The sequence below is a fragment of the Macrobrachium nipponense genome, chromosome 5 (genome assembly GCF_015104395.2).
Source record: "Macrobrachium nipponense isolate FS-2020 chromosome 5, ASM1510439v2, whole genome shotgun sequence".
NCBI lineage: Eukaryota > Metazoa > Arthropoda > Malacostraca > Decapoda > Palaemonidae > Macrobrachium > Macrobrachium nipponense.
Window position 1 is genome coordinate 72,705,350 of NC_061107.1, and position 27,565 is coordinate 72,732,914.

The 27,565-nt window shown below is 36.8% G+C and overlaps 2 protein-coding genes across 2 annotated transcripts in view; one reads left to right on the forward strand and one right to left on the reverse strand.

Moving 5' to 3' along the window:
- LOC135215404 (pyroglutamyl-peptidase 1-like) overlaps nt 1-18,877 on the forward strand; it is an 80,109-nt gene extending 61,232 nt beyond the window's left edge. Inside the window, 2 exon segments of the mRNA XM_064250005.1 lie at nt 15,684-15,792; nt 16,652-18,877. Coding sequence (XP_064106075.1) covers nt 15,684-15,792; nt 16,652-16,841 — 299 coding nt within the window. The 3' untranslated portion in view covers nt 16,842-18,877.
- Nucleotides 18,878-25,562: 6,685 nt separating this feature from the next.
- The window catches only part of LOC135215402 (protein phosphatase 1 regulatory subunit 12A-like), a 166,495-nt gene continuing 164,492 nt past the window's right edge, over nt 25,563-27,565 (reverse strand). The window contains exons 19-20 of the mRNA XM_064250004.1: nt 27,345-27,428; nt 25,563-27,004 (exon numbers count right to left, since the gene is read on the reverse strand). Coding sequence (XP_064106074.1) covers nt 26,843-27,004; nt 27,345-27,428 — 246 coding nt within the window. The 3' untranslated portion in view covers nt 25,563-26,842. The remainder of the gene's footprint in view (nt 27,005-27,344; nt 27,429-27,565) is intronic.

A 27,565-nucleotide genomic window follows, 5' to 3' on the forward strand; every position in this document is an offset into this window, starting at 1 on the left:
CATCCGTATAGCGTATGCCAGAGGGTCCAGATTTGGGGCTACGTAACAAGGCAGCTTGTGGTTTGCCTCTGTAGCAAACAGATCTACTTCCAGATCCGGTACTCTCCTGCAAACCTTCTTGAAGGATTCCTGGTCCAGTGACCATTCTGACTCCAGGGGGACTGATCGAGGACAGTGCATCTGCCACTACATTGTGGACTCCTGCCAGATGGGTAGCTAGCTGATAGATGCCAGGTGTTTTTGGCTGCTAGAGAAAAAATTGCTATCATCACGTGGTTCACATGACTTGGACTTTGAACCACCTCTGTTTATACAGTGTACCACTACCGCACTGTCGAGAACCAACCTGATATGAGTCTTCTTCGGAGGACGAAGCTTTTTAAAGTCAGAAACACTGCCATAGTTTCCAGGATGTTGATGTGAAGCGTCGGAACTGAGGTGACCAAGTTCCCTGAACCTTCTCGTTCTGTGAATAACCTCCCCAACCTGTCAGTGATGCGTCCGTATGCACACTAGGGACGGGGGAGGGAACTGCAACGGTAACTCTTTGGCTAGGTTGCTGCTGTTGCCCATGGGCGCAGACGTTTCCTGAGAATCAGAGGTAATCCGGGCGAACTTGTCCCGACACTTGGCATTGGCCTTTGAACGCCAAACTCGATTGATGTCCTTGAGCTTGGCTTTCAACAGAACGTCTGTGACCGAGGCAAACTGGAGCGAGACTAGGATCCTCTCCTGATTCCATTTCTCGAAGTCTTTTGCATTTTAAGAATTGTCTTGTTGCCTTGGCAATCTCCTTCCTCTTCCCTGCTGGAATGGAAAGAGTGTGTGAATCCAAGTCCCAATGGATACCTAGCCACTGGAACTTGGACTCCGGAGTCAACCGGGACTTGGCCCTGTTTTGATCTTGAACCCTATATATTCCAGGAAAGACATGACCTTGTCAGTGGCTTTCATACACTTAGTCCTTTGTACCATTCCCTCCCAGAATTAGCCAGTCGTCCCTAGGTATGCCAACCACAATATACCCTGAGACCTTAGCTCCTGCACCACTGCCTCAGGCCAGTTTCGTGAAAACCCTTGGGGCTATATTCAGCCCGAAGGTGCATCACCTTGAAGGAGTAGGCTTCTTTCCCTAGTTTGAAGCCCAGGAATGGTTGGAAGTGCTGAGCTATCAGGACATGATAATAGGCGTCTGTAAGACCTATAGAGGTGGTGACCGCCCCACGGGGAAGTAAGGTCCGTACCTGAGAGATGGTCAGCATTTTGAACTTGTCGCAACGAATGTACAAGTTTAAAAACGGGACAACGTCTAAGGATTCACCCTCCTTTTGTTGTCGGTCCCATTTCGTTTGGGACACTGAATAGACGACCCTGAAATTTCAAGTTTTTTGTCCTGGAGACTGCTCCCTTCTGGAGAAGGTCCCTGGAGTAATCCATCAACTCTGCGTTGGTTCCTGATAGAAGGTGATGGGTGGAGGAGGACCCTTGATCCAACTCCAGCCTAGACCCCTCGGATACTATGCTTTTCGCCAACTGCTGAACCCCCACGATGTCGAAAGAGGTACAGCCTGCCTCCTACCTGAGAAACTCATTGAGATGATGAGGGTCGGGATCCTCCTTCCTGGACCTTGCACTTCTAGCTAGCCCTTGGGCTCTGGCTCCTCCACGCTGACGAAAGGCTCCTCTAGCCCTGCCAACCCTAGCAAACCCGGCCTGGTAAGGGGTGAAAATGCCGACTCTCATAGACCGGGTTAAAAGCGGGTGACACTGAATACTGTGGGGGAACCTGTTGGTTAGTCGATGGTGAAAGGAAGACAAATTGATGCTGTTGCTGAGGCTGAGCCTTAGAAGTCGAAGGCTGGGATACTTGCTGAATTGGTACAGCTTGTAGCACAGGATGCTGTTGCGGAACTTGGAAAGGTTGGACTCTTCCTAGCCCTAAAACTGGAGGAAGAAGACTCTAATTTCCTTTTGAAAGGAATGCCCCAACGCAACCTGATGCTTTGATTAAGACGTGATGCCTCGTTCTAAACCTCGTTTGCTGCCGAAGCTGGGAAGAGATCTGCACCCCAGATTGAGGAAGCCAGAAGCTTGTTGGGTTCGTGCCTGATCGTAGCCTCAGATAGAACATGCTTCCTGCAATTTCTCCTAGCAACCGCAAAGTCATACAAGTCACATTGCATGCCCAAAAGTAACGACTTCGCAATGACCTTAAACAGCGGCTCCTGAGCATACTCCAGAGCCGCCGTCTCTGTTATCACTAATCACTAGGGAGTTAAGAGACCTTGCGAGACGTGTCCTAGCATCAAATTCAGCTTGGATCAGTGCGTCTGACAGCTTAGGGAGGCGCTCACTAAACAAGGTGATTGCACAGTTCTGGCTTCAGCTTGCCTACCGAGAATGTAGCCGCAAATCCATCCCACAAATCCTCCCTACCGTGGAGTAGCAATGATGTGGGATCTGTCTCCCTAAGCTGGGGCATGGGCTCTTCCCGAGTCACTGCCTGAAGGGTAAGTTCTGCTACCTTTGATGTAAAAGGTAACGGGTTCCCGTCATCAGTCGTAAAAACATCGTGAATGAAAGGGCTTTTAAATTGCTGTTACCCTAGTATTTGAGCAGTTCCACTCTTCTAGGTTCCGTTCATCAATGCTTTGCTGAGCTGATCTCTAGAAGGATAACAGTCTCCTTGGGGACCTTATCCTCTCTAATCAGAGCTGCCTCCGTAAGCCTAACTAACCTATAAATGGTGGCTGTAACCCTTCGGGAAGAACTCGAAATCCTCGAGTCTACGTGTGCCACAACCTTCTATAGTCAACATCCCGTTGACAAATGGAGCGAAGTTCGCCACCCTCCAAGGATTACCAGGGTAGAACGGAGGGAGCGTGGACCCGTCAGGCATGCTCTGACCTTGCACCAAGTTACTGAGGTGCCGAAAACTGCCGACTCCCTGTCTGAGACCTGCAATCAGGGAGTCCTGTGCACCTAATCTCTTAAACACTTCTTCAAACTTGCTGCAACTGAAATGACTAAGGTAACAAGGCTACTGACCTGATTTAAAATATTCGTGTTGAACAGGTCTTGGCCACTAAAGGGAAGAATCCTCCTGCCCCCCCTGCTGTACCTTATGAGGTATCCGATCCCTAGACATTGATGGAATGGGACTTGTGGGGCAATGGGAAGAATTCCCTCCTTGAGACCTTGGATTTGAAGACTTGGCAAGAGACTTCAGCCTAGGTTTAATATGTGTATGAACCTCTGGCACCTGCCCAGGCCTTGGCTTTGTCTCTGATTTGCTTTTAAGCATGGTTTTACCTGAAGGTTTTTTCTTTAATTTAGGAATCGCAGAGAAGGAATGCGACCTGGAAGGGGGCAATCCTCCTGTGAAACCCATGAAGGAATTGGAAGTAGAGGGGAGAGAAGAATCAGATTCACTCGAGAAAAAGACCCGGTGACCAACTAAGCTAGCCTCATTAACACTGTTACCTGTACCCATATCTAGTGTAACGGGCAAATCCTCAACCACTTCAAGTGAGACTCCTTCCAACCCAAGGTCCGGCAACTCTGCCTCTTGCTGTTCCATAACTGAATCTTGGATTGATTGATAATTGGGTGCTGGACTTTTGGGTCAACGTATCTGGCAGATTTCCCGGCTGGGAAGATCAAAGCTGCCATATCTTGAGACAGAATATACGGCTTAGCCTTCCCTACGTTCCGTCCAAACCCTCCAACCCAGATCTTGAGGGTGGAGAGTGCAGCATCCTTAACAGACTGCTCCGCCTGTAATGCAAGGAATGTGTCAATATCGAGTAAATTCCTTGAACATTATGCTTATAAATGTTGATTAATCAATGTAATTTAATTTAAAGACGTTTTTATTGTTCATTTATTTTATTTCATTTTTTTTTTAAATTAATTTTATTTTTTTTTCATTTTTTTTTTAAATTAATTTTTTTTTTTTTTTTTTTTTTTTTTTTTTTTTTTACACTAATACAAGTAGTGTAATATAATTTCATCACAATATGTATAGAACAAGCAGTGCGGTAACTTACCAAAGAGGTAACCTGTTGTACCAAGTCGTAGCAGGCAAAGCAGTTTTCGTGATGCCAGACTACGGAATCAGTAAGCAACACTGCGCACGGGGCATGGCCCCGGCAAACGTCATGGCCGCACGGATCTTGCAGAGTAGCATTACAGCCGGCAACCAGACACTGAGTGGCCTGTAAGTGCAATAATATATAAGAACAATTGCCCAAACTTATTAGGATAATTATGATAATAATGTAATATGCCGGAGCATTCCGGACTGAAACAATATAAAATATATATATCATATACAGTGTTCCCCCCGTATTCGCGTTCTCCGGATTCGCGGACTCACACATTCGCGGATTTTTCTTTGGAACCTATCTAGAAATTATTCGCGGACGGACTCGCCCATTCGCGGAATTTTCTGACGAAAATAATCACTAATTAGTGTATTTTGATGTTTATTTTCATGACTAAATACATTTTTATGATACAAATGAGTTTCTTTACTAATTTTCAAATATTAATTTTGATTAATACTTGTTATTGGTAAGTTTAATAAGTTTTTAAATATCACATAATAAAAATAATAATTCTCTCTCTCTCTCTCTCTCTCTCTCTCTCTCTCTCTCTCTCTCTCTCTCTCTCTCTCTCTCTCTCTCTCTCTCTCTCTACTACAAAGATGTATGTTTTTTGTATGATAAATAAATGATTTACTATTTTCAAATATTAATATTAATTTATACAGCAATAATATCAATTCATTAAAGAAAATACCATAGTGAATTAGTAAGATTTTAGCTTATAATTTTAAAAAATTATGGAAGAATGAAGGAAATCCCAGTCAGATTCTTTCTCTAACTCCAGGTACTAAAACTCAGATATACGTATCAAGTTAAGTGACCAGAGGGGGAAGGAGCTGATTTGTTACTGCCATCAACTGCCTCATGAGATTTCCACCCTCATCTCTCTCTCTCTCTCTCTCGTCTCTCTCTCTCTCTCTCGCTTCTCTCTCTCTCTCTCTCTCTCTTAAAGCGATGTATGTTTTTTGGATGATGATTTACTAATTTTCAAATATCAATATAATGTAAACAGCAATAATATAAATTCATTAAAGAAAATACTAAAGTGAATTAGCAAGATTTTAGTTTATAAATAAAAAGAATTACATAAGAATGAAAGAAAATGCACTTTATATCCCGCATCTTTCTCTTGGAAACTCCAGTAGTAGCAAGCCGAGTTGGCTGGGGTCCAACAACTGTGTTGCCATATATCAGGATAATGTACTCTCTCTCTCTCTCTCTCCTCTCTCTTTTTAACGGAGATAGAGAATTTCTATGGTACATGTTTATGTTTATTAATATTTTTGCATAATAATAATAATAATAGTAATATAACTATATTCAAAATTCCATATGTGGATAGTAAATTTTAAAGAAGTACAATAATCTATCCACTTCACTCTTTTAAATAAGGACAACCCTGTCTCTCTCTCTCTCTCTCTCTCTCTCAACTCATCTCTCTCTCTCTCTCGGTCTCATCTCCTCTCTCTCTCTCTCTCTCCACAACGAGATACTAGCATGCGCTAGTGGTAACTATCACCCTCTGTTTGGGCTGGAAGTGTATGTGTAAGTATATCTTTATGGTAAAATAATAATATACAGTACTAGTTTACAAATAATATTACGTTTAATGAGATTAAACAGTAACAATAACATGCTCTCTCTCTCTCTCTCTCTCTCTCTCTCTCTCTCTCTCTCTCTCTCTCTCTCTGCTATTGGCTGTTTATATATTTCTAATGGTAAAATGTTTAAGATTACTTTAAAATGATATTAATAATACCAATTCAATGGTACATATATTTGATGTAGGATAATACTTTAAGTAGACATTTGGTATTTGTGATTTCACATTACATTGTTCACTTGTAAAAAGAAAATGGATGTCTCAAATAGTATCAGTATGAAAGAAAACGTGCATGACTGAATACTTAAGGGGGGACTGAATTATTTTCACATACGTAACTAAGTCATTCAGTACGTACATAGTATGTATTTATGTGTATAAACATAAAATGTAAGATTTACTTTAAAATAGTATTAATAATATTTCAAAGATTAATATGAACCATAATAGGATATTTTATGTATATTTTATGAAAGATGGTCTTTAAGGGATACTTTGGTGTTTGCATGTTCAAGATAGTTTATGAGCATTTTTAGAGGGGGGTTCCAAACATTCGCGGATTCTAACTATTCGCGGGGGGGTCTGGTACGCGTCCCCCGCGAATACGGGGGGAACACTGTATTTACGTCCCGGGGACTGTGTAAGAAATAAAACAACCCGGAACTGTATGACCCGGGGGGGGGTACACGAAGTACCCCGGGACGGCCACATGAACTCGCAAGTTCCGTGGCAAAATGAAAAGAAAATAAAAATGAAAACTAAAATAACAAATATAATATGGAGAAGCCGGAATCTAAACCCGCCTTATGCGGGGAGGGAATGTTTTAGGCAGATGGATGTAAGCTCCGAGAGCTGAAAGAAGCAGAGCGCAACAAATCCACGGAAACCGAGGCTGAATACGCAGACCAACCATCAACTCCGGAGGCGGCCGGCTGAGAAGCGACACCCACCAACCTAAGGTCCTTAGGACCCTCTACACCCCCCCCTCCGCTGATGGGAACGGTCGTCAGCGACAACCTGAGCGAGAGGAGCACCCAACTACTGGGGGCCCCACGTGAGGGGGAGGAAGGGAGGGCTGATGGGGTGACGATCACGTGACCAGCGTATCCCCACGAATAAAGGATCACAAGGAAAACGCAGGCATAGCCTATGTAGGCTAACCGACCTAACATCCAACATATACAGTGGTCCCCCCCGTATTCGCGGGGGATGCGTACCAGACCCCCCCTTGAATAGTTAGAACCGCGAATGTTTTGTAATCCCCTATGAAATGCTAAAAACAGCTATTTTGTTAGTTAAAACTCAAGAAAAACCCACTAAAAATTTCATACTTGGTTTTTTTTTTTTTTTAATAGTTTTTATCACAAAAAGTGCATTTTATGATGAAATTCATAAAAAAAAACCAGGAATTTGTGGATAGTTATCATAGAAAAATACCGCGAATGCGCGAATTTTCCGCGAATAATGCAGGGAAACGTTCCCCAGAGAAATCCGCGAATGTGTGAGTCCGCGAATCTGAAGAACGCAAATACGGGGGGTCCACTGTACATAGACAAAATAAAATCAATTACTTAAAGCTAAAAGAAAATCATGCTTTAACACGTGGGGCGGGGGGTGGGGGGGGGAATGAAAATAAAATCTCGTAAAATATAAAACCGCTATGAAGGCCACTCGATAATGATGGGCGCAAAAGGGGAAATTCTAGTTGCCTACTGACAAAACGATAAGAAACGGCAAGCAGACGAAAAGAAAAAAGGGAAAAATATCTGAATGAAATATACCAAACTTAAAAATAAAAGGGATAACGGTGGATATACGGCGAAGCACGTAACAGAGAAACGTGCTCGAATGCAGACCCCCGTGGAAAACATGAAAATAATGAAAATAACAAAAACATAAACGAAAACAGGATCGACTAAAAACTGCCACCCAGACATAAATAAAATATTGTACTGAAATATCCACATGTTACGAGCAGGAAGGAAGCCCACTCGAAACTGGTACAATACAAGGGTACGCCGTAATGGCGACTCGCCGCCGCCCACGCTACGGTAAAGTGACGCCTAACAAACCCTCAAATAAAGGCAAAACGAAAGGCAAATTCACTCCCTAAATATTGAAAAAAGCTGAACCAGTACTTAACTTGGGTGAAGAGGCAGATTGACGATCCATAACGAGGAATAATACGAAACAATGAAAAAGAACAGATAGCTTAATACGAGCGCGCAAACACGAGGAGGCTATCTTTAAGTATGACGTCACAGACGCCTTCAACGGGGTAGCTATGTGTGACCTATGGGTCGGCTCCCCGTATTTAGGGTCTTTTGATGAGGAAAAGGCTAATTGGAGGGGTTGCTGTGGTAGTGTTTAAACACTCGCCCCAGTTTTTTTATACCGACACCTTTTATGTAGTTTGAGCGAGTCAGAGGCTTCTGACATGTCCAATTTAGCAGTTCTCTGGTATTATAAGCAATATTTTACTAGAAATAGTGCTAAAGAAGACACATTTCATGGAGCGCACGGCTTGAGCCCAGAAAATTATATATATATATATATATATATATATAATATATATATATATATATATATAATATATATATATATATATATATATTTATTTTATATTTATATTTATTTATATTTTTATATATATTTATATTTATATTTATATATATATTTTTATATTTATTTTTTATATTTTTATATTTTTTTATAGTATATATATTTTATATTTATATATTTATTTTATTTTATATTTATATTTCTATTTATATTTATTTATATATATATTTATATATATTATATATATATATATATCTATTTATATATATATATATACAATATATAATATATATATATATATATATATAATATATATATATATATATATATATATATATATATATTATATATATATATATATATATATATATATATATATATATATATATATATATATATATATATATTTATATATCTATATATATATATATACTATATATATATATATATATTATATATATATATATATATATTTATATATATATTTATATATATATATATATATATTTATATATATATATATATATATATATATATAATATATCATATATATTTATATATATATATAATATATAATATATATCCTTATATATGTATATATATATATATATATATATATATATATAAATATTTTATATATATACAGGCAGTCCCCGTGTTACGACGGGGGTTCCGTTCTTGAGGCGCGTCGTAAGCCGAAAATCGTCGTAAGCCGGAACGACACTTGGAAATATGCCTTAAACTAAGAAAAAGTTAGAGACCTTACCTGTGTGACATGCAAGTAGATTGCATGATGTGTAGTGTGGTTATTCCAATGGCAAAGGATGGTTCTGAAGGTATAATTCTTTATTAAACTCTTGTGACACTAAAAAGCACAATGTACACTACACTTAATCCTTAGGGTATACACTAAACACTCGTCACTGTATACGTATACACATGCATTGCACACTTTGTTAGATCCTGGATACACTAAAATCCCAGTCTGGTAGCTCTGGAAGGTAAAAGTATAACACAATTAGTACAAAATACTACACAAAGTCCTGAATACAATATGTAAATTATAGATATCAAGAGTAAAAGAGTTAATGTATGTTAATTAATTCCTTACTTTGAGTTATATCAAGAGTAAAAAAGTTAATGTATGTGAATTAATTCCTTACCTTTAGTTTAAAGTTGTCTTTCAATATAACCCTGGATGGACAAAGTGCTCTGGCTACTTGCTTCTCGTTTATCACCGTTGACTTCATCGGTGCAGCATCCTTAACGTGCTTCAGAATACGTTCCTTATCCTTCACAATGGTTACCACCGTGGTCCTGCTCAAGCCTAAGAACGGCCTATTTCGTGTTAGTTTTCTCCCTTCTCCGAACGCTTTATCACGTCATATTTTACCTCCATCGTGATGACCTTCCTCTCTTCTTGGCATGAACTATCATCGGAGGAAGTACTTTGGCGTTTAGGAGCCATTGTAAATTAGCGAAAATGGCAAGGAATTTCAGCAACGTCTCAGCACAACAACCTAGTGGAATGCAGGCTGCACGCGATTGAACGATTTGAAGTGGCGTCCTTTCGTATTGTTACGCTTGGCGTCCTCGACCGTCCGTGTCGTTGTTCGGAGTCAATTTACCATACAGTTTAATAGCGTTAATTAATTTATGCACCTCCGCTCAAAACTAGTTCTGCATATGAGGTATCGTTAAAAAGCATAACAAAACGTCGTAACCTTGGCATTTGTGTTGTAATCTAACCAGAAACTTAGTTTTTTTAATTATGTACTGGAAACAAGCAATGATTTTTCATTATATTTGCGCTTTTGGACTGTTTTAAACTGCGCATCCCAAGCTAGTTGTATTCATTATTCGCCCCCGCAAACTAGTTCCGCATGCGGCGTCAGTAAAAAATTCAAAAAAATACGAAAAAAAAAAAAGTGTCCAAAATCATCATAACCTCAAAATTTTTGTTGTAATGTAACCAAAAACATATTTTTATTATGTACTGTGCTAAACTATAAAGGATTTTTATCATAGCATGCGTTTTTTAAAAGCGTCGTTAACTCGGAGCGTCGGAAGCGTCAGCGTCGTACCTCGGAACAAGCGTCGTAACCCAGGACGGAATTTCCATTGAATATTTAAGAAAAAGCGTCGTAACCTCGGAACGTCGTAAGCCGGAAGGAAAACGTCGTAAGCCGGGGGACCGCCTGTATATATATATTATATATATATATATATATTATATATATATATATATATTATTATATATATATATATATATAGATATATATATATCTATATATATAGATATATATATATATATATATATATATATGTATATGGAATATGTATATATATATATATATATATATATATATAATATATATCTATATATATATATATATATGTATATGTATGTATGTGTGTGTGTGTGTGTATAATATATATTGGATTTGCTTTTATTTGATTATTCCGTTATTCTTGTTTTATCAGCCATGTTCGCCTTTCTTCTTATCCTTTTCATAATTGCTTAACATAATTAACTCAGACCTTATTCAGTCTTATTTTTTTATCGAATTCCTTGCATATCATCCTGTTTCATTTGGACACATTGGAAAGCTATGGGAGTCAAAACTGAACGAATGCATTAAGAAAGGCTTAATAGTCATTAAAGCTTCTTAGGTTGATCAAAATAGAAATTAATTCAAATTAGTTTCCATGTATACCTAGACCTACTACCATAAGCATATTATAAGTAGCTGAAAGGATAAGAAATATGAAAGGTGACGTTCTTGTTTAAGTCTATTTCACATGTTTTTTTTTTTCCAAGTAAAGCCTACTGCTTTAATCAAGGGTTGCTCTTTGACGGCTACAGGGTGTAACCTGAGTGTATGCACATATTTTGGGGAATGAAAGATAAAGTTTATAAACATCCATTTTAAGGCGTCCGTTGTCGGTGCTGGGAATTTTTAAATAACCGTTATCATTAGTGATGCTTTCACGCGATACGAGTTCGTCGGATCGAGTAACCTGAGATGGAGAAGAGAGCGGAGGTGGCGTATTGGAGTGATGGAAGGATTAGGCCGATGTTAATAAAGTATCTCCCAATAAATGCATTCTTTAGGTTTTGAAGAAAAAAAAAATGCATGTATCATTGAAACTGTTTCCCTCCCTATCCGTGGTATTCAGTGGCCACCGATAAAAAACAAAACAAAAAGAGTAAGCCTAACTGAATCTCTCATCCATCAAAGATAAGTTTGCTTATTCATTAGACAACTTCAAAGATTTCAAGTGTAGATTTAAAAACCTCTTCCTCTCCATCTAAAGTATTCATCAGACACCAGTCATAAGTGTAGAGCTAGGCATGATTCCTGGTTCAGCAATGTCGTGACGAGGCACTAGAATTCAAAATTCACAAATGAATGTTGCTCAGCAACATTTACACTACTGTATTATCTTGCTCTCTTGTGGTTCTTCGAGGTGTTCCGCCTCTAGGCCAATGTTCTAAATTTTGCTGTTCTTTAAACAGTTTGATTTTTCTATGTATGATACTCTCCGGTTTATTAAGCTTTCTTGATATCTCTCCAACAGGAATTTGCGCCGAATGCAGTGCAATAGTAATTGTCTCTCACTCATCGAGGGATGTTTCTTAGACCGATAAATGACACATTGACATTAGATTCCTGTGCACATAACATCAAAAGCAATAGAGTGAGGTCACCTCGTTAACACTGTTAGGATATAGTTTTTTTTCTTTTTGCTTTTAAATTTGATAGCATTTTGTGAGATTCCAATGTTTTCTGTAAAATTTAACAAATGGAAAAGTTCAACTACCTTCAACTAAATATTGAAATGGTAATTTAAGGACTATGTTTATGCGATACTACTAGTGATAGGTGTGTCCTATCTATTTGGTAATGTATATCTATGGTTGTGATATGACGTTTTTTATCACTTCGTTTCGTTCACGTCAATTTTGCTAGATGGAAAATAGTTTTACACAATAACATAACATAATGTACTAAAGATATCAGTGACTGTTTTTAATGTCATTACATATGATTTCTTCCATCTTTCAAAAGAAAAATAGATAAATAAGGCATGAATCGTGCGTCAGGCAGGTGAAAGAGAAATTATGAAACTCTGCTAAGAGTTTTTGGCCGACAGTACATAAATGAATAATTCATAGCAAAAAGATTACTTTCAAAGATACAATACTGTATATTATTGCATGACCCTTACACCATAATAATAATTACACTGGCACCTTAATCTGAAGGGCTGAACTCACCGGAGTTTGTTACTTAACAGATGTGTCAATGAATCCATCGAAAAAATAAGAAAAGTATATTTTGCACTTTTATTTTTTGTGTACAATTAAAGTGTTTGCCTGTTTTTTGTGTTTAAAGTTCTAACTACAATGTACATTATAGTTATGTAATGTGGTGTACCTGCTGTTCACTGCTAAATTTGTGCCTAAAGACTAATTATTTAAAAGTGAAATCATGTGTTAAAAAATCCTAGATGTATGGTTAAAAGTGTAATTGCATGCATGTAATTATGTACTGTAAAGTAGGAAGAGTTGAAACCCTCCGATGTTCTCTCTTGCCATCAAACGACCTCCACTGCTCCTTAGGCCATGCTTGGCATTCCGTGGGCAGATTCATGATAGTACAAAAATTAGAACGACACCAACTGCACATTATGTGAGGGTCAGTCGCTGCCGAAGCCAGAAAACAAGAACACGGAAAACCTGGAACTCCGGGGCACGTATGCTGACGCCGAGAAGGAGCAGAAGAAGCCATAATATCAGCCACTAAACACAAGCGAAATGGGCAATGAACCAGGAAAAGGCCAAAAGAGGTTATCATCACTCTCGCCCAGGCGGTCAAAGAAAAGACTGGCGTAGCGTGGTCATCCTTGACCACTCCTAACCCGAGCTACGCATGCATTGCTAGATATCACAAGAATCCTTGCTTTCATCTGCTTTTTAACTGGATCAAGCTAGGTGCTAGAAATTATCCTATTGTTAAGACCAAAGGTTTGTAGCTATGAAAAATACAAATTGTCTTAGAAAATTTGTCATTTCAGAATAGGCAATCACACTACTGCAAATGATAAGCAAAATGCAGAACAGTTCCTGAAATGAATTATAGTAAATTGATTTTATTTCATAGTTAGCATGTGCCATGAAGCTTTAAGGTCTTTATTTAAAAGAAGTGACATTACACTCATAGAATGTGAACAACAGAATAGGCAGTCATTTAAATTTAAAGCTTAAAACCAGTTCCTTAAGTGAATTTCTTTTACAGTGTTTGAGCCTCTTTGTTTCCTTGTCACACCCTGTGGGTTTTGACCGTCACTGTGCCTAATTACATGCCAATGAAATCTGGCTATCATACTCCCACATATTCCCTCAACAACACTGGAGCTACACTACACTTTATGGTACATAGGTAATACTGTTTGATATTTTATGTACCATATACTTTCTATAATGCTGCAGGCATGATAGGTTGGCCGGCAGGGGCATACCACTCAGAAACTAGCAGCCCGCCAACATGGGAGAAGACTTGTCAACCAGGAAAAAGATGATTCCAAAGTTAAAGATGCAATCAGGTTCATAGAACCACTCTTCAACCACCTTGACCTGTGCTTCTTTATCTCATAGCATGACTGCTGACTTCAGTGACCTTCATGACACATTTTATAGGTGAATGTGGTTGGACACTTGGGTGTAATAGGTGCTACACAAGAGATGCAGTCCTTGTCAGGTGAAGACGAAGACATTGCTGTTCCTACCAGGAATATCTTGACAGGTTTACTGAAGTTTAGATAAAAGATATACTACAGCCAAACAGAGCACTAGAGACAATTACTGTAAACAGTAAAAATCACAATGAATCTTAAAATGTACACAGATGGTGATACAAAATGCACTGAATGTGAGATACACTGTGTACAAATGATAATTGTTAACCATAAAATTTTAATGTTAGAAAAGTAGCTTGTTATAATTATGGAAAAAAATAATTTGATATATATAAGAAATAACATTAAATCCTGAGTTTTACATAACAATATCATACCTATGACTACCAAACGCATTTGACAATACTTGCAGTGGCCACAGGTACAAAATACCAATACTAGTACTATTGAAAATACAAAGCAGATTAGAAATAAAATGCAAACATTTTTTACACCAAGACAACAAAAGATTAATAAGGAGGTAGTGTGAACAAAATCCTACCAGCCAGAGCTAATAATTAATGGCAGAAACAAGTACATTGCCACCAAAGATAGAAGAAAAAAAAAAAAAAAAAAAAAAAAGTCATTGATGGAGGTAATGGAGAAAAGCTTCCATAGTGTAACATTCATAAGAAAAAAACGAGCTGGAAAAGTCATCCTTTTATGCTAATTTACTAAGCAACTGAAAATAGGCTAAAATTAAGTGATGACTGTTACTAAAAAAAATGGAGAAAATGTAAATGATAGTTTATAACTTTCCAGGCATGTAAACTATGAAAATGTCTGTGTAGAGCATTTAAAGTATAGTGTACTTGTGAAGAGGATGGTTGGTTCATACTTAAGGATATGAGTGGATTGCTGTTCTATTACTGTCTGGTAAGCAAAAGCTATTGAGTTTGAGGACATTCAAGACTACGGATGTGGCATTTTTTTTTATGATGGATGGAATTTTGGTGAATCAAACATAATTTCTCTCTTTATACAAGCCATCACTCATATTGATCTAATTGTAAAGACATGAAAAAGTGAAGCAGGTGATTCAGAAAGACCTGATGTGCCAGGTTGTACTTGTACATGTACTACAGTATAACAGTTAGCTGCTTCTGTCCAATAGATTAAAGGTTACAGTGTCTTAAGGACATTTGTATGTGTGATGCATATGTATTTGAAAATTTATTCCGTTTTTTTCATCAGCTGCCACTCCTACCTCTCCTGTACTTTACTTCTACAAATAACCACTCGTGTCAAGCCTTCCTTCTCATATTTCTTATCCAAGTAGGTTCGGGTCTTTTAGCTTCCCTGTGGCTAGAGAGGGTCTTTTAGCTTTCCTGTGGCCTAGAGAAGCCTGGCTGACAGTATTGTGTAATATTATCCCTGGGGTTGCACAGGCAGTATGACCAAGCTCTCCTCATCTCCCTTTTATTATTACCTAGCTCATTTACATATGGAACTTCTGTAATTTTCCTTAGTGTCAATGCTAACTCCATCCTGCCATCTGACTTGTAATATTCTTCCTAAAGCTGTATTTTCAAATTAAGAGAATCATTTAGATAAGGTTTTGTAATCACACCATAATTAATTTTTTCAGTTTTTAGGAATATTTTTTGTATATTTTGGGAAAATTTCATAATTGAGTACTCTGAAATTAAATGTGTCTTTTCCTACAGGTGGTGAAGAAGTAATTACATCTGGAATTAGGATGGATTTGATCTCCAAGGCCCTTAACAGTGATACATCTTTAAAACTTACTTGTGCGAAGTCTACTGATGCTGGGCGGTAAGCAGTATCTTGTTTATTGCTATTTATTATGTAGCTCTTATATTTATTAGAACTGTCTTTTAGTTATTTTGTAGCAATAAGAAATCTTGGGATATACCAGAATTGTTGTGTGTGTGTGTAGTAACATATAGATGAAATTTTCTTTCAACTTTAAGCTTTGCAGCTTAACAATGCACATGTTGGAGCATTTGATATCATAAAACCATGGTAGGCTGTGGGTAAACAGGTAAGCTGCCTGCCTACCATATTGTAAGTTGTTCAGTACATGAGAGAGAGATAGAAGGGATGAAGTTTTTTTATTGTATATTTTTAAAGTATATTTTGTTGCAAATATGGGAAAATAAAGTAGATCAAATTTGCTATGAGAAAAAAATAATGTCCAACAATATATCAATGCCACTATTTCCAGTTCATGTGTAGAATGCCTATTACAGAATAGAGCCTTGCATACCTCATACTAATGACAGAATTGAAGGTTTCAGCAATGGATGCTGAGAAACCATTAGTATCATCTACAATGTTGCTTGCAAGTGGTATTTTTTAAAGCATTTTATTGTTTGCTTAAAATCAAAAGGAGAGCACTCCTGAGTTACTCAGATGGTGAGGGATTTTGATAGTAGTTAATAGTTCTTTAAAGTATGCTAATAGTTGAGGATGAAGCATAAACCAACTAGAAATTGGGAAGTTGGAGTATAATTTACTTTAAGATTATTCGATCATTCTCCTGGAATTGTTAGTGCCCAGTTAGTACCCTTTTTGTGCTAACTCTTAGTTGCCTGCCTTCAAGGTAGGAAAGCACTTGCATTAGCAAGGCCCTGGCTTTTGTTTTGATATGAACAGTTGTTGGTATTTTCAGGTTCCTGTGTGAATTCATTTTCTACACATCATTGCATGAGGATAAGTCTCGATCTGCATTCATCCACGTCCCAACTTTGAATAGATTCTCCAAAGAGGATATTGCTTCTGCCATAGAAAAAGCTGTAAAGGAGATGTACCTGCAGGTTTTTGAACATGATAGGGTAGAAATTGAAGAACAAAATGTGTGATAAACATGGGGTTTTAATACTGGACTGTGATTATATGGTACTAATTTTTTTTCATCTCTTTGTTGCATTATTGTTAGAGCATCACTTAAATAGTGGTGATATAGTTTGGAAATATTTTGATACCAATACATATTAAGAGTACTTAATGAAAATCACAAAATAGTTAGACTATTATGAATCTTTTATATGACTTCCATAAAATAGTACAAACTTGTTTTATTCAGAGATTATGAAGCACAAAACTTTATGAAGCTAGCAATATTGCTTTTAGCTTGTTATAAATACTTTGCCTTAAATGAACCAGTGCCTTTGGAATAATGAATACTTTTAATATTAACTGTATATAGTATATAGTATATGTTATGTGAATATTTCAGGAATTTTTGGTATCTTTTAAAGTTTTAAATTATCATCCTCTTTAACTTATCAGCATTGCAGATAAGCCCTTGAGGTGGTAATATGAATTTTAGATAGGTAAGATTTTTATTATTACCGTGGTGGCTGGTCTGAGGAAGAACTTTGAATTACTATAGACGAAGTTGATGAATCCAGAGCTAGAAGGTGGTTGAGACATCCCTGTCTCATCCTTCCTTGGTTTCACTTACATGCTTGGTTTGGTCAAGAACAGTCATAGTTGTACTCTACACCAACCATGTGCTTTTGCTTGATCAGTGGCAAAGGTTCTTGATTTATTACATGTTATGAATTATGCCAGTTCTATTCATAGATGTTGATTCTTGGTATTTGCTTGTGAAGAGTTTGTAAGTTGGCAATATGTGCATTTTTCAAGACTGCAGCTGTCAAGAGCTAACAACTTTAAATTTTATAGAAAATCTTTTGCCGATTGTATGAGGATTATACTATGTACACATATGAAAACTATAAACTGTGGACCTGAATTGAGATCGGTGCCAACTTCCAAATTTATTAGACCCTCTAATTGGATGAAAAAATAGCTAAAAAGCACAGAAATAGTAGTAGTATAGTAGTTTTTATAGTTTAGTGGGCCTGCACGTAAGCCTTGTTTTAAATGAGTTGAAGTTGGACAGCTTGATGGGGAAGAGGTCAAAAGAGGTCAAAGGGAAGAGATAAAAAGTAAAGCAGGAAAGCATTGCTGTGTGGGGGTGGGTGTCCAAAGGGTTGATGCAAAGAATCTTTGTCTGAAGTGTGCCATGCAAAGAACACCGTAATTTCCTTCCTTTAGCAGTAGTATTAGTAAAACTGATAATTTAGTAATTTTTAAGAACTCATACATAATTCTTAAAACTATTTTCTTGTTATGATTCAGGGTGTTGTCCTATCATACCCTTGGTAAAAATTGAGTGTTAAGGCCTCTGAGATAACATCTTCCCATACCAGCAGGTGGCTTACTTCAATTAATTGAAGCTGTAATTTGATGCACTAGTTGTACCTTTGACCAAGCATAATGCAAGTAGTGAAACTAATGGATTTTTACTTATGGAACAGTTTATTTTAGTTGTGTATATTTGAACCTTGGCTTTTAAAGGTTTATGGTAGCTTCCATGACGTATGCAGGTGAATATGACTTTTATCCCATTAATCACTGGATTAAAAAGTGGGTAGTGTGCAATTTTTACATTGTAGTCTGCAATGTATGAAGATTTTACTCTAGCAGGAACTTTTAAAATAGTTGTACTTTTATTGTGCATTAACCTGCAAAGTTAGTAGTATACTGTGTTTGTACACAAGAATAATTGAGATTAAGATGGCTTTCTCATTTTTGTAATTTTGTACTGTGCAATTTTTAAGGTATATATTCTACAAAACTTGCTGGTTACGTCTGTTTCCCTTTACAAACATATAGTTAATATTTGCTTGGTTATTTTGAAAGCCGCTTTTACTTGTCACTACCCTGGGATTTTTTTTTTATTGAATTCTTAAGCCAGTTTTTTAGGAATTACAGTTGATGATTGGTATTATATGTAAAAGTATTCATGTTGCAGCCCCATGAGTGAACAGGTATACATCGTTTTCAGCATAACTGGATGTTAAGCAAATATAGATTTTTATTGCTTTGTGGATTTTCTCTCCTTCCTTTTGCAGCTGAAGCTATCTGGTTTGCATTGTTCTTTATGTGATATTTGATATGATATCACTGCTATTTGTCATATATGTATAGAGGAATTTTCAGTAATTTGACAATTCATGATTTTAGATAAAATTAGTTTAGAGGTACTATTCCTATTCTTCCATATTGCAGTTATGAAACTAGTGTTTTATGTTATTGGTAGTACTATTCATAATGTGAATACTGAAAATTCTGATGGCATAGGCTTCAACTGAACAGTACGTACATATATGACATAATACACACAGAGTATTAGCATACTTTGTCCATGTTTGACTGGTATTTGCGTGGTTAATCTCTGCCATGCCTCCATGTTGTTAGGATACAATTTTGGAGTGTGAAGGCCTTCCAGAAGTGCTTGTGTTTTTACCTTAGGATTCTTGTCTTTTTGGAACATATCTGCCATGCAACCCCAGTCATCTGTAACAAAATTGATATTTAGAGCAATGGCAATATTCTCTTACAAACCTATCGCTTATTGACGCAGTCATTGTGAGCAAATTTGCTAGACACATCATTCCTGATTGAAAGAAAATCATCTGCTGGTTGACAGCATGTTGCATACACCTCATGGCTCCTGTTGTTCTAGGCACAACAAGCACAATTTTTGTGTGTGTAGTTTTGGCCAATAGTTGGGAAGGACAAGCAGAGTTAGAAACTGTTATGGGTTTGTATCAATAAATTTCAGTTCTGGAAAACTCTTTCACAGCAAACCCATTTCTGCTTGAAACGTTGAAACAAACGAACTACTTTAGAATTGCTGAAATTGAACCTGGTTGTGATCCTTGTGTGCACTGCAGCCAATAGTGAAGGCTTTTGCACTATCCCTTCGGCCAATAGCTGCGCCTCCTCTGAACCCCTTGTATTTATTATTCTTACCAATTTCCTTTTTTTCACTTTACAGTCTTCTGCCTTACATGTTCTCTGATTGATATTTTGTTGGTGGGCATGGCATAGTAAGACTGAGATAACACAGAAGACCACACCTTCAAGGATGCCTCACAACACCAATACGTACTAAGCTTGCACCAACTTTGTGGGCGCTGATGGCATAAAAATATCATTATCTTTCTTTATCATTGTTACTTCTGTCTATTTCCTATTTTTTTAGATTTTTTCCATGTTGCTATCCAACTTTTATGATCATTGATTCCAAGTGCTGACATCAGGTACAATTCAATGTAAAAACCATGGACTCATACTTATCAAAATTCACTCAATGATGGCTTAAACTTTTCTGGGGACAGACTAGCATGGTGCTGCTAATGTTAACAGATTCTGACCTCACACCTGTTACAGTGCATCACATTCAATGGCTCAAGATCCCCTTTTGAGGCTTCTTGAGTTGACCTTCAAAGCGGAGTCAATATGTTGATCACTTTTCAAAATAAAAGATTCCGAACTAAGCCAATGAGACAGTCAGAAGTAGCTGTTTATCTACGTCTTTATTCCATGTTTCTGCACATGCAATTTTTACCCTAGAATCCCTACTTCCAAGAGAGTTCATACCAAATATCACCAGTTGATGCTAATATGAAGGTTATTTTTTGGACTTCCACCCACAACAAAAGCTGGTCAACCAGATATCAAGGTATCAACTGTAGTTTAAAAAATTCGAACTGCCTATGGGTCCTTAAATGCTTGGAAACCTTTCATTCCTAAAAGGTGGGTAAACAAGTTTCCTGTACTTAAGATTAGATGATTTAAGAGCAACCATTAAGTTTAGCTAAAAGGTTAACCATTAGTCTTCCTCAACCTGGCTTAAGCAACTAGTTGATTCTGCTAAATGTTTTTTAAGGGGGCCGGCCGGCTAATGCCATTTTTTAAGGACAGGACTTTGATATTCATACCACTTAATAAGGTGACTTGGGACATCTCCAAACCGCATATGATTTTTGCCTCTGACCTTCGGTTTTGTGACGCCAGGGCGATTTATCCCGAAAATAACCATTTTTCAAATTCTATCTCCTCCCTTGATATTTAATATTAAGAACTGGGATTATTAGCATATATAGACCTGATGTAGACCTCCAATCGAATGGGGAGTTTTTTTTCTAAAAGTCATTTTTTTGCTAGATATGAATTTTTCAATATGGTAAAAAAATAAACCCTATAAATCAGGAGAAAAAAATTTATAAAAAAAAAGACGAAACAAAAATTGGAAAAAAGGGCTCTATTTGATTGTTCTATAATGTCTTTCTGAGTTATATACCAAATTCCAATGTTATAGCTTTAAAACTAAGTGAGAAGATAGATTTTGAAGGTCAATAAGTATAGTTTTGAGATACGGGCGTTCAAAGTTTTCCTTCGTATTTCTATAAAGGCAGTGTTAATAAATAATAATTATTATGAATGTATATTTCTTTTTTGTGTATTAATAAACCTAAACTATTTTATTTATCATAATCATAAATGATGATCCCTTTGCTCATATATCGCAGCCTGGGGCACTGCTTGAGGCAAGATGGGCCACTCCTTCCTACGCAATTCTCTCTCTCCCCTTCACTAACTCGTCTTATTACAGCGAATTTTCTTCTGTATGTTAGCGAGATGTTTTCCTTGTATTTTTCTCTTTGGCATGATGAAATTCTTGCCGAAACAAAGATAAACAAACGTAAATGCAAAAGAATGTCAGAGGTGAAACTCAAAGGTGTACTCTCTTTTTACAAAGACAATTTAATAAATCATGATTATTATGAATTTCATATTCCATTTTGGGTATTAAAAAACCAAAACTTTGTTATTTATCATAAATGAAGATCTCTTTGCTCAAAGATCGTAGCCTTGGGCACAGTGTGACGTGTGCTGTCAGGCAAGACGGGGGCGTTACTAAGCAACCCTTACTACGCAATCCTCCCCTCTCTTCACTAACTACGCGTATAGTATGATATCCTGTAATAATACTTGAGTGATTTTCCTTCGTCTGTATGTTAGCGAGATGTTTTCCTTGTCTTTTCCTCATTGGCATGATGAAATTCTTGCCGAAACATACATAAACATACGTAAAAGCAAGAGAATGTCAGAGGTGAAATGGAACGTGTAGACTACTTGAAGTCTGTCTCTATGATCGCACTAAATCATGACTGGACTTGGTAGTTGAGCCTGAAGTCTCCTTCTCGACTTGGGGAATGTTTACAGATGCCATTTCTCCCAATTTCTTTGACAATAATTATCAAAATTTACGATAATAGAAGAAATATTGCATTTTCTTGTACGGATCAATGTTTTAGGCTTATTGAGTTATGTTAACTAATTACCCTGTAACTACGAAAGTAAGAGGAATTTTGAAGAAATACTTCGTATACGTATTCTCAATTGCCATATGAAGCTCCATGAATTTTTTCATGACCTTGCATTTTTCGCCCTATACCACCATATATAGGGGTTCTGGCCGGCCCCCTTAAAGGGAACTAGAAGTAAAGAAATAGTTGGAAAAATGGCAAATATATTTTAAAGAAGGAAATTATTATATTTTTATAATATGTCATTTTGTAAATTTATGGGATTTGTTTGCTTAGTAGCAAGTACGTTTGTTTCTTACCATGCTTCTGTTACCGCGTTACTGTTAAATATATGCATTAAGACTTATCAAACAATCAAACATAACCATTACACAAATCTAAATATTTTTCAAGGTACCAAAAGTCTCATCGCATCTGTACCATTTTGTTTTCAATTCCAAGTAAGAGGGGAACACTAACCAATGTGAATTGCATCAAACACATCATTCTAAAAGAATGTTTAGTTATTTTCAATCCTAAAAGGTTGGTGTAATCTCTTTTAAATTGATTATGATATTGATATTATTGTTTAAATTTACATCGAATTTAATGTGGAGTACGGGTCGTTGAAACAGTGACGCGTTAGAAAATGCTTCTGTTTACAGTATTAATGGTAAAGGTGTTAGTTAGGATACTGGGAACAAAATGGGGTTTATCATACTTAAAAACATTTGTCATCGATTCTTTGTTTCAACATTGCAGATTGACATTTGTAAATATTTTGTAGTTTTTATTTTCCTAACTTCCTTTTTTTTTCTAGGTAAGTGAATTAGAGCTGTGTCCTGTGACTGAATACTGTACCAAAAACTGTAATTTATGGTCTAATATCTTGTACAGGAAGGCAAGTGTTAGAGGGTTATTCTTTTAGGTATGTATTAAAGCTGTAAGGAAAAAAAATTTTGGTAATTTTTCTTTATCTTCAGCTTTTCCCATCGTTATATGGGGTCGCTGTTTATTAGTCTTCTCCATCTTCTGCGATCAAGTTGGAAGGATGGGTTGTAGATAAGACTCTGGATCTGTTTGTTCTGGACAAGAGATTTTTGAATTTCTTTATCCTCTCCCTTTGAGATTTCATTTGGTGGAAAGCCTGATGAGATGCTATTATGCCTGGTCTGTGCCATTATGTACTATCTGAAAAGAACCCATTCCTTGAGGCTGCAGTGCAGGTAGGATTGAGGCTGCAGTGCAGGTAGGATTAAGGTGTTCAAGTTCAGGAACACCCTCTCTTTCTGGCTTCGTGATATTAGCAAGTGGACCTACGGTTCCCTTCCGGAGGAGTTTGGCCTCCCTTCTCACTCGTAACCACTTTAATATAGTACCAAGTCCTGATCAGACACTCCACTCCTCATGTGAGTAACTAGGCTTTGTATGTTTTTTTGAATTGTGAATGTGGAGTGCATGGCCCCCTTCATTTCCTTAACCTCTTCCCAGTCAGTGTCTACACTGAAAAATGTGATCGAATCAAACATTGCATGGAACCAGTGGTTATTCAGCAATGGGACCAACAGCTTTACGTGACTTCCGAACCACGTTGAGAGTGAACTAATATCACCAGAAATACACATCTCTCACTCCTCAGTGGAATGGCCGAGAATTGAACCCGTGATCACCGAGGTGGGACGCTAATACCATACCAACCACGCCGCTGAGGCGCTTTAAGGGAATGGTGAGCACCTTGTTCAAGTAACTGAGAATGCATCATCTCTGTCCTTCCTGTTTTAATAAGGGTCAGTGATAATAACCAGAACAAAGCAATCCCTGTCCTCGCAATCCCTATGGGAGATGTCATGGTTCTAAATCTTGTTCCTTAAGTAAGTTCCCTCTTGCTTTCAGGATCTCAGACCCTTGACCCTACTTCGGTCAACTTTTTCACCAGACTAGTAGGGAGGTTACAGGAGTCATAGCATCCCTTCCTTCCATGCACATCTGAGAGCTGACTTTTCTGGTTGGGATCCAACTCCATATTCTGGCAAGGTTAAGCCTCTTAATATAATCGCACTGGTTTATCCTCATAGGAACAAATAACAAGAGAGCTTTTCATATAGGTTGTACCAACTATAACCATCTCGCTCTGTCCCAAAGGAAAGAAAGATGAGTGAAGGGTTACCCCTTCTCACCCTCCATCTCCACCTGTCAACTACCTTGTTACCAAGATACAATGGCCATTCAAGTGAAGTGGTATTGTATGATTGTTGAAGGTTTGTGGAATTATTGACAACTTTTTCGAGACTGGGCATGATTTATTTTTTGCACACCCTTAATCTACTTTCTCTCCAGATTTGTTTTGATTACTATCTTATTAAAAATGGTATGCAATCATGTTCAGGGCTCAAAAAATATTAATCTAGGCTGATGGAGTGGGTGAGATAAGGTCACTCAGAATGTAAACCTATTGTTATAGTGTGGTCTAAAATTGACCTTTTCCTGATTGTTTAAGATGGAACATAACCCAGTGATGTTCATGACTAATTGTAGTGTTATTGTATAGTAGTGTTATTGTATAGTAGAAATTTGCCTCAATGTAAGAAATATTGTATTACAAATTGATTTGGACATAGGAGGGTTTAGTACTATAAAAACTTTAGGTTCACCTCGTGATCAGTAGTGTTACACATTTGGATCTGTTTGAATATTAGGATGATTACTGTACAATATTTGAAATCAAATTGGATACTACCACTGCTGCTATGGCTCCATAGATTATTACAGTTGTGGATTTTGCAATGGACCGTATATACCCATTATTTGTTGAAATTTTGCCTATTTGCTGTATTTTTCACTGGTAAATATTCACAGATTAGTACTTTATTTTCATATCATTTTTGTGCCTAAAAGCAATTTTTGTGATAAAACTATTTAAAAACTCAAGTATAAGTATTTTTAGAGTTTTTTGTTTTAACAGTCAAAATAGGCAGTTCTCAGCATTTTATAGAGATTTTAGCTATTCACCAGCGGGATCTGGTAACGTGTACAGTAATGGTAGTAACATCTAAAAGGATCTTAAATAAAAGAACTCCTCTAATGTCCAGATGGATTCCTAATATACACTAATCCTACTGATTAAAAGATGGCTCTTCTAATACAGTAATCCTTCTCTTATCCAGCTGAATCTGTAATAATATAATCATTGAAGCATCCAGATGATTTTTTTGAAATACATTATAGTAATCCTCTTTATAAACTGCTCATAAACCTTTTCATATGGTAAGGATTACAGTACATACTCTTAATAGATTCCGATGAATGTTTGAAGGATTAGTTTATTACAGGTCTACCAAGTTATCAGAGAATTACTGCATTAAGAGATCCATAAAGGTGCAGTATTAGAAGGATATTAATTAAAACTTACAATTCTGTAGATATATATAACTATATTCAATATTTTTTAGAAACATTTATGCCATCACTGACATTGCAGTCTAGTGTTGCTTAAGCCAAAAAAGTTTATAATACCATCAATAGCTCTAATACCTTGGAGGAGACCAACTATATATATCATCTGTATTCTAAGCATCTCACTACAATTTCAAGTTTCATAAAAAATATTTTCATTTGTAGCATATTTTCTCAATCAAGGTAATTAGAGAAATGATGATAGTATATACCTTAACAATAATGTTGTTTGAGTAGTTTTGTATGAACCCACACAAGACAATTAAAAAGGAACTTGAATCACAACTTTTTATGATGACCCCAAGGCCATTGCAAGATAGCTCCTGGTGGACACACGATACAAATACGTATAACCAAATAGAGACCATACAATGATAAATTTCAATCTTTATTTTTGATGAAAGGGCGGTACTTCAAAATTGAAGTGAGAATTTTCAAGTATGACTAAAGAATTATAAGATTCAGAACAGCTATTTCACAACATACAGATTATACTGTATCTGTAATATTTCAAAGGGTATAAAATTTGCTAATTCAATAACACCAAGGAAAGTACTGAATTGGATTACTATATCACTGTGGTATTTTTAAATCATCCTATTTTTCTTTTGAACATTATATAAGAAAATAAGAACATTTTACATGGTTCCAAGGCATTTCATCATAGCACCATTCCTGTTCATTCTTATATCTGAACTGCAGAACCAACGACATCCTTTATCTTCAAAGTTTGTCCTTTTTGATCTCGCTATTTCTCGTCACTTTAAACAAAGTACCGCACTATAAATTTTTATAGAGCTTATAACATCTGCTGGACTCTGGTATGCAGGCAAGCCATATTCCGAGACATAAGAGCAATAGGTAAAGAATATAAGAAACAACTATATCACTGAAACAAGTCGAAATGAACATAGTATCTGACAGCTATATACACTTTGAAATTGTATTTTTAAAAATATTTTCTCTTTAGTAAATTAGTGGCTTTAAATAATTTTACACTACCATCTTTGATCATAGTTAACACATAAAATATGAAGGTTTTCATGTCCTGTACAAGTATACAAAAGAGAATTGTATTTATGTAAAACTCCAAATGTCTTGGTTTAGCTGATTATGTGACAGATATTGACAGTTACTCTCAACGTCTCTCTCTGTTAACTAGAGATACGCGAGATAAATCTGCTGAATAAATACACACAACAGAGTATAAACTTGAGGCTCTGGTAGAACTTTCAATTTCAAGTAGGTTCAGTCCTGCCTTCAGGTGGTGCAGAATGAGGTTCGGGCCGGGGTTCAATTGGCAGTGTGTCAGCATCTATTGTTTCAGGGGCTGATGCCGAGCGCTCAACAACCTGGTTCCCTTCTTCAGGAGATTGTGACCCTTTAGTGGGGCTGGAAGGCTGTGCCAGAAAAATAATGAATTAGCATTTGCAACAGATCATCTTAGGATATTTTCATACTTTTGCAGTTCTTTCAAAAGAAATATACCAAAAATGCTCTTACTTTTCGTATTTGTGTGTGATAAATATTAAAGTTTTCTTATATAGAAAGAAATGCAAATGTATATTGTAACTATACTTCTCATATGCCCATGCAATCATGCTACTGAGTTAATGTACAGTATTAAGCTTGTTACCTGGACAGGAAAGGCCATTCATTTCTTCTTTTGATAGAGAGAGAGAAAGAAGAGCATATACAGAACCATGCTTTCATTGTCTTTTTCTAAGCGGTTGGACAAACCTTTATGGTGAAGGTTAGATGATACTTCTTGCTTTTGTCCAGGATCTCAGTGGGTAAGGTGATCTGCTGTCTCGCCTGCCCATGCTGTTTAGGATGTAAGTAAGGGGAGAAGAAGGGAATATGACATTACAGGCCTCAAGTTAGGTGACACAAGGTAACGTTGTGTGTGGATTGTACTTCACAGGTTTTGGATGAAAATTCTTGTCGTGTGTTATCGAGTG